This window comes from Haplochromis burtoni, unplaced genomic scaffold (genome assembly GCF_018398535.1).
Source record: "Haplochromis burtoni strain Fernald_Lab_line unplaced genomic scaffold, NCSU_Asbu1 Contig_318, whole genome shotgun sequence".
Lineage (NCBI taxonomy): Eukaryota > Metazoa > Chordata > Actinopteri > Cichliformes > Cichlidae > Haplochromis > Haplochromis burtoni.
In genome coordinates, this window is record NW_024582679.1 from 666646 (window position 1) to 677534 (window position 10889).

At 38.7% G+C, this 10889-nt stretch overlaps 1 protein-coding gene across 2 annotated transcripts in view; it reads right to left on the minus strand.

Moving 5' to 3' along the window:
- Nucleotides 1-2628: 2628 nt before the first annotated feature.
- The window catches only part of gabrr3a (gamma-aminobutyric acid type A receptor subunit rho3a), a 9834-nt gene continuing 1573 nt past the window's right edge, over nt 2629-10889 (minus strand). Inside the window, exons 3-9 of one of the 2 annotated variants that reach the window (XM_005941381.3) lie at nt 8494-8561; nt 8177-8400; nt 6872-6954; nt 6094-6231; nt 5172-5324; nt 3859-4052; nt 2632-3747 (exon numbers count right to left, since the gene is read on the minus strand). In XM_005941381.3, the coding sequence (XP_005941443.1) occupies nt 3451-3747; nt 3859-4052; nt 5172-5324; nt 6094-6231; nt 6872-6954; nt 8177-8400; nt 8494-8561 (1157 nt within the window). In that variant the 3' untranslated portion in view covers nt 2632-3450. Of the gene's footprint in view, nt 3748-3858; nt 4053-5171; nt 5325-6093; nt 6232-6871; nt 6955-8176; nt 8401-8493; nt 8562-10889 lie in introns of both variants that reach the window. The other variant, XM_042228345.1, reaches the window with a different exon arrangement.

Sequence of the window (10889 nt, forward strand, 5' to 3'; positions counted from 1 at the left end):
ATCTCCCTCCCTACTCCCCATTCCTTAATCCGATAGAGGAGTTTTTCTCTGTCTGGAGGTGGAAGGTTTTTGACCGGCATTCACATGCGCAAATGGCACTGCTAGCAGCCGTGGATGCAGCATGTGACGACATCACAGCAGAGTCATGCAGAGGGTGGATTCGTCACTCCAGGAGATAGTTTCCTCATTGCATTGCAAGGGATGATATCCGTTGTGATGTAGATGAGAATATGTGGTCAGACAGACAGGAACGTCTGGATGTGCCAGCATGATTTACGTATGTTCAGTTACAATATGTACCGTTAAATTGTTCACATTTGTGCACAGCTCTACCAAAAGGGTGTTTCTTATGTTTATTCTAAATAAGTGACTGTAGAGTATTTTTCTTTTGCACAGTGTTGTAGAATTACAAACAGCCCACACAGTAAAAATGTGAAACATACATATTCAGTGTCTTGTACTCACTTACTTCCCTAACTACAGGAATGTCTAACTTTTCTGTAGATTTTCCTGTAAATGGCTGTACAAAAAGTGTATAGTGCTGTCTTGAGCATTTTTAGGTAGCGTCACCGAGTTCTGACCTTTTTGGATTGGAAAACACTGAGAGAATACTGTGAACTGTCATAATGAAAACATGACAAAGCCATTTGACTATCTTGTTCATAAAGATGGTGTCAAGACTTCTCACTTTGATGACACCGGCAGTTTCATTGACATGAATACTTGCTTTTGAGGAATGGATTATCGATTTTGAGCAAGTGACCTGCTTTTGCAGGTTATCCACTAGGTTTTGCAGTTTGCACCAAATGTTTTGAGAAATACACTAACTGCTGTGCAAATGTTAATAGTGATTTGAGAAAAGCACCAAAGCGACTGAGAAAAACTGTAATTAAGGAAATGCACCGCAAAATACAGTTACAACCTCAAAATGTGGGTGAAAGCACTGCACAATATTCATGGTATAGCTTTAAAATGCTGACATTGTCAGAGCTTCTGTTTCTGATCTGAATAACATAAGACATCAAGCAAGAGGGATAAAAAGCTGAGTGATTTTGATATTCATGGAGCTCAGGTGTAGTGTGTTTCAGTAGGTTGTGAGGACTGTAGATAGATAGATAGATAGATAGATAGATAGATAGATAGATAGATAGATAGATAGATAGATAGATAGATAGATAGATAGATAGATAGATAGATAGATAGATAGATAGATAGATAGATAGATAGATAGATAGATAGATAGATAGATAGATGTAAAGATGTAAAACTATTGCAGTAAAACTTTGATCAGGAAAGAATTAACTGAGAATGCAACAATGTGTGTATTATTTATTAAAGTAGATGCCCAGTGATACTAGTTGGATAACCTTGTAAGAGAGTAGCTATATGATTAGAGATGTTGCTAGCCCGATTTTTTTGTATCCTTTAGCTACTTCCCCTGTTTTTAATGGCTTTGCTTAGCTAGGTAATTATTTCCTAGTTGCGGTATCGTGCTAAAGATATAGAAATGAGCAGTATCTATGTTGCTCCTCACCAAAAGAGGAAATTAGTGCATATTTCTCAAGATGTTTAGCTGTAAAAAAAAACGAAGGGCTTTTTTTTTTGTAAAGCTTTAATATCTAATGGTCACATTTAGATCTAATTTGAATTAAGATGCCTCCCGCTGAGCTCTTCCATTGCAGGTATTATCAGTCTGGTGTCCTGCTGGCTTTCTGTTCCACAGCACACTGTTATGCAACTGAGTGAACCTTTTCCATTTCCCCCTCACATTCTACATCCACTAATAAATTTAACATATTTCCATGCGATTGCCTTGGAGGCTCAAAGCCCTTTGGGGTTACATCAGGTAGTCAGGTAAATTGCACCAAAATAAACATGCGGCATGGCTTGCTGTTGTGACCCCTTGTGAATAAGGGAGTGGCTGAAAATGTCTTTCTTTTATTTCCATGCAGTTATTGTGCACTGGATATTACCCAAGATATTTCATTTCGTATAGAAAAACCTGTGTTGCTTTCAGGACTGTGTGCAGCCTGCAACTTAGTCCTTATTTGGATGTAAGGTCAGATGTGTCTATTTTATAATTTGTGTCAACCTGTGAAGACCATTAAGTTTCCCATTGTGGTCATGAGAAGGTGTAGGTATGATTGCATGATTTTAATACCGAGTCACTAACACAGGGCACACATTTGACACCTGAAGAGCCAGGAGTTCTGAGGAAAAACAAAAGCTGTGTTCTCCTGAACATGCTTAGTGTTTTTGGTTTGATCTGCAGAGAGTGTTCAAGATATTCACAGAGGTCAGTAAAAGAACACACTACTGTCAAATAGATATGGATCTATAGCAGGATGTCAAATTTATACAGCCCAGTTTGATCATAAGTGGGGCAGATTGGAAAAACCCAGGTTGGGGTTTAACAACATATTTAATTCTTCAGGTATCTTAATATAACAAAAGGATATGCTGCTGTAGTAAATGAAAGAAACCTGTCAGCATGAGTCTTTGGGCTTAAATTTTAGGAAGTAATTGTGTAAAATTAAAGAAAACGTTTTTCTAACTCATTGCTAAGACTGTAATTATACAACAGTTAATTCACAGAAAATATCCCTTTTTCCCACTGTGAATCCACAGAAAAAACAAAGTTCTACAGTAGATACTGCAAAAGGGGAAATTTTCTTTCATTTTACTGTTTATCTATTACTTCATTTCTTTGGTGTGGTATGAATGGCCCTGGGGGAAATGCAATTAAAAGTCCAAAATTTATGCCCTTTTTCACATTTTCCCATTGGGTTAAATTGGGGTGTTAGCCAGGCTGATGAAGGCCCCCGAGTCTTATCTTTGAAACCATTTAAATGAAATGTTTTTGAAATTCAACACATTCAGCAAATTTTTAAAGTTTTTGCAAATTTTACACACAATTTTCTGTCAGGTGAGGAGGATATTAAACATGAACTTGTTTATAAGTGCTCCACTGGGCCCCTTCAGTTGAAAGTGTGATGCACTAAATATCAATAAAGTTCAAGGCAAAGAGAATGTGAAGCCCGAGTCAGACATTTAAGAGCATACACATATTTATTTTCAACATGTACTGTATTTAATGTATGGATGTATGGATGTATCTGATCCAGCAATAAAACAAAATCCTACAAATGTTTATGCATTTTGGATAAAAACTCTTTCTGTTATAAAATCAAGCATGCCAGAAACACACGTAAACATTCATTAAACTATCAGCCGTTCACTTCCACGGCCGCTCTCAGGTTTTCTTCAAGTTACAGCCGAACACTTTTTCATTAGACATCAAGAAGGACATCTATACTCAGCAGACTTGAATTCATGTCATCAATTAATTATTATTATTATTATCCGTCTGTTTTTGTTCATTTGTGCAGTTGTGACAAGAGTCAAAAAAGGAACAGTTCGTTTGTTTTTTTCTGCTGCTTACTCAATGTGCTATGCATACATGCTCCAGTAAATGATGTTGAAGAGCAGGTAAGCCAGCGGGAATAATACCCTGGAGTATGAGTCGATCATGTAGCTGTTGCTCATGATGAAGCTGAGGTTTCGTTTTAAAGGGTGCTTGCGATGTAGCCTGGTGCCTTCTGTCGGTGCAGAGACAGTCGAGTTTCGAGACTGGATGTTCCTCTCTGTATTTGGGGTGCTGGCAGGGAGGGAGGCCAGGTCAATTTCATTGTCGTGGAAACACCCATCAAAGGCCATAGCCTCAGCAGCATTGTAAGAGGTGGGCATCTGCAGAGAGAGGAGAGCAGATCACTGTTAGTTTCTGGAGATTGTCTTATGGCTGCATACCGTAGCCTAAATAGGACAGGAGATTTGAGAAGATTTTAGAAAGAACTTGACCTTTGCTCTCTTCAGCTTCTTCATCTCCTCCACTGTGGTGAAATAGTTGACCGCAGCGTACTCGATGACTGACAGAAAGACAAACAGGAAGCTCGCCCATAGATAGATGTCTACAGCTTTTACGTAAGACACCTGTGGCATAGAGGCCGACACACCGGTGATGATGGTGGACATTGTCAGTACGGTGGTGATGCCTGGATACAGAAAAACCAGTTGTGACTGTTGCTGCAGAAACATTGCAGAGAATAATGTTATTGTAGCTACAAACAAGTAATAACAAGAAATTATCCTTTGAAGACCTTTTATGTACCAATGTGAATTCAGTGTATGAACAATTGTGCCATAAAAATCACAGCAAATGTGATAATGTAATCGAAATACTTTAGTCGTGGTAAAGGGCAGTGGGCTTGAAAGGGCATATCTTTTATCATCATCCTCAGGGTTTTGACAAGCATATAACCATGCAAGTGTATTTATGTTCATTAATTACAGAAGGCAAAGTCATTATTACATCATTGCTGGATGCAAACTAGCTTAACTCTGATTTAGTGCTCTTTTGCTCGTAAAGCTTTTAGAATTGGAAATAGCCCAGCCTTAATGGTGGCGTCTCCTTGCGTAAGCTAACTGTGTAGGAGGGGGAAAACATAGATGGTGAACCAGCAGACACCATTGGATACGCTTATTTGCTTTCTTGCTGAGCGGCAGATTAGAACAGTGACACTCATCTCTCCTGTCCATAAGCCAGGAAATATCTACTGTTTGGCTGCTGGGAACTTCACTATCATTGTCATTGCAGGTCATTGCACCTAAGTGAGAACCTATTGTAAAATAATGATGTGAGTTTCACTAACTTATAACATAAGAATCTTGTGAACAGGATATTTTAATCCAAATCCCACTACTTTCCTGAACTTTAACCAAATAGCAGTTGGAAAGAGAAAGAAAATAACAAGTGAAATCATAACAAAATGTGCAAAGCACGAAGCTATCAAAATACCAAGCAAACTTCCTCCACTCCTTCCTCCTTATGGGGAATTTCTCACAGTTTAAGTACGGGCAATTAGATCTCAAAAACAAGGTGTAATTATTTGATGAGACGATGTGCTTCCTGACTGATTTACGCCTAATCTCTCCAGTATTTGGCAAACAAGGGAGTGAAATCAATCTTACCATTTCACTCTCAAAAAGTTAATCAATGGAAAGATGAATTTAAAGTAAAAACTAGGCATGGTGATATTTTTTTTATCGGTCCAGATGAAAATACAATTTCGATAATTATTTATGTTGGTCGTATTGGCTCAACGGCTTAGTACCCAGGGAGACACGGGCAGGTACGGCTCTCCTGTCTATCCAGAAAGACACCCAGGACAGCATCACCATCAGCATGGTGGGAAAGTACGTCTGAAGCATGAAGAAGAAGATATGCCGCCTTAGAATGAAGTTTATGTAGAGCCGATTGTACCAACCTGAAACAGATAAATGGACACAGTGGAGTGCAGGCAGGTGGAAAGCAGGGTGATATCAGTAACTGACAGGAGAAAATAAAGTTGTCCTTATTAAAAATAAAAGTCCAACATGAACCTACGGGGAGAACCTAGAACTCAAATGAGAGAGCAAATCTCTTTAATGAATACTGTAGGTTCCCTCACAAAAAATTTTAAAACTGAGATGAAAATCTCTCTTTCTCCAATTCTAGCGTTTCTTTCTACACAGACAACAATAAAAGGAAACTGGGTTTGAAAAAGTAGACCATACAACTCTAAAACACCTTGCATAATCAATACCTTTCTGCTTTGCAGAGAGGGATTGATTCCCATGTCATCATTTTGGAAAATGTGGTTATTTTCTTTCTCACAGAGAACCTAAACAATCAATAGCACTCAGTCATGTCTGTGTACATATAAAAGCTTTCGCCCGTACACAGTTACCATAGCAAAGCATTATGAGTGGAAATGGGAATAATGTGTTCATTGGTAAACTGTACAGATGCTGGTTATTGGATTTTGTAGCCTTTGCCGGGTAAGCTGTTTTCACAAGCTTGGACAAGTTAATCAACTGCTGGCTGCATCTCCATAGAAAACGACTGTAAGAGTGGTGTCAAATCTTTTTATGTAATGCGTATTTTCCAAAATGTTAAACTGTTCCTATTTAGAAAAACTGTAGGGGTCTGGAGCACTCTGGCTGTTTTCAAAATGAATGCATCTCAGAGTGTCCCCAGACTCCTGCCGGACATACCAGTGCTGCTGTAGAAGGCAAGCCCAAAGGAAGGCTGGAAGTCTTCAATAAAAAACTGAGAGAGCACAATCTCGTCAGTCCTTAATGAATCGTTCCCGTTCTTCCAGTAGAGCATTAGGTCGTTCTCATTGTAAGCATCTTCAAGAGAGGAGAGAAAGAGGGTGGGTGTGTGGGGTTGGACACCTTCGCGTATTGCCTCTCTTAGAAGTTTCATGGATGTTTCTCTCAGAGGAGAGGAGAGAGCTGCCAAAAATGGGACTACCAACTCTCCCCTGAGATCAGGATCCATGATTGAGACACACAGAGTGAGAGAGAGCGGTAAAGACCAAAGAATTCACAAACATTGCAGTAAATCCCGCATCATGAGGATAGACAAGCATAATGCACAGAGGCTGACTTGAATGACCCGAGGATTATAAATAATTTGTGCAAAAGGGGGATGGTGATGCTTACTACTGTGAGTATGAAGTAAGGTAATGCACTCTGAGCTGTCTCTGTCCCAACTGTATAACATTCAAGCATATCCAATTGCGTTTTTGTGCAGAAAATAGATAGTGTTTGAAAATTTAACAAGCTCAAAGCTTTCTCTAGCCCAAATTTTTTAAATTACATAATAGTGCATCAAATGTTGTGTAACATGTTTACCAGCGAAACATGTCAGCACAAGAACAAGTACATTTAATGTAGGAATTAACATTATTACTCTGCAAACAACACTGGATATCCTATTAGGTATTTGCAAGCAACCACGATGTCCCGGCTGCAGCTTAATACTCACAGCTCTCCAGCTCCAGAGAGCAGTTCTGTGTGTCCAGAGGGAAACTGCTGAAGTCCATTGAGCAAAGAGCCGTCACAGTGATCCTGAAACACAGCTTTCAGTTAAATAAATACCTACATAAATATTGCAGTAATCTCAGGGAAACAGTGTAAAATAAAACTACTGGACTGAATTGATTCATTCAGTAACAGCATCTGTGACTGACACAGTTTGTGGCTGCTGTTGGCCATTTGGGAATTTGTGCCATATTGTCATCGTCTGTGACTGGAAATGGATATGTTGAATGCCGTCTGGGAGCTTACGTTCCACCTTCTCATATTCACTTCATACCCTGCCCACTAAACTGGGCTGTGGTGATGTTCATGCTCATCAAACAGTCTTAGTAAAATTTAAGTCATAACTCATTGTATTAGGACATGTAAGCTTAAAACTTGATGGTTTAACAACCCTTGCTAATTTGTATATACTGTACAAGGGGTTTTGGTGCAAATGCCTTCATTGGTCTGATTTTTGGCAAACCGCACCTCAGGGCTGAAAACTGAAACCAGCTGGAGCAAACACCAATACAGTTTCTCTAATGGCCATTTGAGCCTGGCCCCGAAAGTAAATCGATAACACAGGCTGTGCGTAAAACACAGATGTAGCCACTGTGACGTCACTGATTGGTGGTCTCATTTTGAAACTGTGTTTGTGTCGTGTTTTGAAGCCTGATGCTTCAGTTTGACAGAGAAATCAATACACTGTGCTCACAAGGTAACAATATGCCAATCACAACCCCACCCTAAAACACAAGTTCATCCTCCTTTTTGACTTCAGACCATAATTCACAAAGGCAATATTTAGAGGAAGCAGTAGGCTCCTTTTCCTATAGACTTCACACGAATTCATTAAAGAGTTGCCCCCTGCTGGCCACTAGTAAGAAAGCTGAATTAATGCATGTCTGCATTGTCTATATTGGCTCATCTTCATGTGCAGGTAATTGTCCTAACACTTATCCAAAAAAGAATGAAATCCTTTAAAAATGAATGTTAATGTTAATCAGTGTTAATGTTAACATTTTTTATTTTAATGTTGACACTATTTATCAGAGCCTGGAGTCTGTAGATCCACCTTACCAGATAGTGTTAGCTAATACTTTAGCATCCCAATCAATTTCATCAAATTTAGGCCCTTCTAATTTCAAAAAGACAAGATAATGACAGCCAGTATTAGCCATTATTTTGGCTACTGGTTAATGACAGAAAATGCAATTATAGTGATCTCTCTATGAATACAATGAGACATATATCTTTTTTTTTTTTTTACCTAACACTGTAGAGAATATTTCCATCAGGATAAACCCTCAGCATGATGTTCTCCATGGTTGTATCATGGATAAAAGAACGCTTAGAGTGGACAAAAAACACATCTGGAACCCAGATTTTCTTCACCAGACGTGCATCGAAGGTCCGACTCTTGTTGCTGCTGGAGGGGAAGGCCAGGCGATCATCTTGCCAGTAATGCCGCAGGTAGAGAGTCATGGTGAAGTCCTACAAAAAAAACCCAAAACACTCATTTTCAACAGAGAAAACAAGTCAGTTTCTTTTGATTAGATTAACTACTGAAATCTAAAAGGTGCGTACCATGTTTACTTCAGAAATGCTGTCAATGCTCTCCACCTGGACATCGATACCAACAGGCAGGGCTGAACCTGGACAGATGTTGCAATGGATCAGTTGGATAACATCTGTTTGTACATCTGTCAGAGATTACCAATGTGTAAATCCCACTTCTGAGCTATATGCAGAGACAACCCTAGTTTATACAGTCATGATACACAGTACAGTATAAACATCTGTGACTGAAGCAAAAAATCTTATGTTCACATTCTACATTTTTGAATGTCAAAGGAACCATTACCTTACACTGGAAATCTTTGTAAATGCACAACCTCACCTTTTATTTTTTTATTTTTTTGGTTCACAGTAAAAATCAACTCCTCAAAATGTCGCTTTACTTGAAATGCATGTTTCAGTGACCTTTCTTTACAGTATTTGATTTAGACAAATGAACGCTGCTGCTCAGTTAAGAAGATAAATGTCAAAAGAAATTGTTTAATTATTTATATATCTTCACTACTTTCTTGGTTAAGCTGTTAATACTGTAACAGAAATATGTAATACTTAGCTCTCTACTGATTCTGAGAAATTACATCAACTACATCAACTCGTGTGACCTCATGCGTTACATTTAGTACTGGGAAAATAAGCGAATCCTTTCTAATCTAATCTGGCCTATGGGAGAGGTAGCTCACTACTTACATGCCTATAAATTTCCCTGAGGTTACACAGTCAACATGCATGTGTGGACATTCAGCAACACTCACTAATTCATTATGTTATCTTAAAGGATCCATTAATTGAAAATCTGCCACATTGTATTATTACATAAATATCCAGGGTAGTGTATAGTAAGAAGAATGGTTCTTGTCATTATCCAGCGGCACAATGCGGTTAATGTATGATTTGAACTGTAAACACCGACTGATGTTGTTGGAGGTTTTTTCTGTGCCATTACTTAATGAAGGTAAGCACTCAAAAGCATGTGTTTGCAATCACAATGGAGTAATGAAGGTGGAGGGATTTTACTGGGATGCTGACATCCTGGAATAGGGTCAAACAGAGTTAGCTCACTTAAACTCGTTAATGAGCTTCAAAACTCTCTATTACCAACAAAAAAAAAAAATAAGGAAAGGAGGAAAAAAAATGAAGAAAAAATCTTCGCGGGCCACAGGACACCACACATAGCAGACAAATGTAACAATCCAGCAAATGTGTTTGGAGCTAACAGAGTTAACTCACACTATCAGCTCAGTGATAATGTCAAGTTTAGGAAGAAAAGGTTTGAAGTAAATAAGAAACAAAAAAATGGGTCTCGAACTCAACTCTATTTTAAATAAATATGATGTTTTATTAGTATCATAGTCACAAAGTGAATTAACGAAACAGAACAAAGAAACAGAAAACAGAAAGATAAAGTGTTTTCCAATTCGTAACCATCACCGATTTGCTTGACCCAGTAGCTGAATAACAATGATTTAATGACAATGTTCCAGTCGTGCAAACTGATCAAGTGACGGGTAATCTTACTTTTAATACTAATTTGTTACATAACAAGATTCTTGCTATTAAAAAAATAACCTGTCACACTACCCAGTGAGAAAAGTAACTCATCAGACAACCAAAATCCCCTCTGCAGTTAGCTTTGTGGTTATACATTCAGAAATTCTACATCCTAATATGTTTACTATAGTCAGTTGATTTTACCTCAGCAGGTTAGCACTGGCAGAATACCCTCAACCATCTCACCAGCAATCGGCTTGTTAGTTTCCTACAGAGTGGCAGCTTTAGTCGTGGTTTAGAAGCAAGACGCTTGTATTTGCAGGTACAGACATTCATCATCACCTGACAACAAATGATACAACTACTTAATGCCCTCTTTGCCTGAATGCTTTATGACCTGACTGACTTGGATACAGTCTTGAAATATGCAGCTGATTTCCTGTCAGAGGAACATCAATAGTGATCTAATCACTCTGACACTCAATAACACGTAACACCCAACACTGTTGTCACAGCACAACAAACCCATGGTGCACGCCTGCAGATGTCTTAGGGAATGGCATTGATACAAGAATAGATTTTTCCTGAGATGACGAGCAAATGCTGTTCAGAGGTTCTCATTCACCAGATAAAATCTTCCAAGAACTCTTATTAGGCCGACGTAAACATCTGTGTAATCATCTACTGAAAAGACTTGTTTTGCCTTCTGACTGGAAAGAAAATGAATTCAGACAGACATTACAAAAGAGGGTGACCACTGTGAACATGCAGTAGAGAAAGTGATTACTGTGCAGGGTTTCTTTAAGGTAATGGCAAAAAAGACGCAAAAGATAAAAAAATCCAGACCTGTGATTGGAAGCACACACACACACACACACACACACACACACACACACACACACACACACACACACACA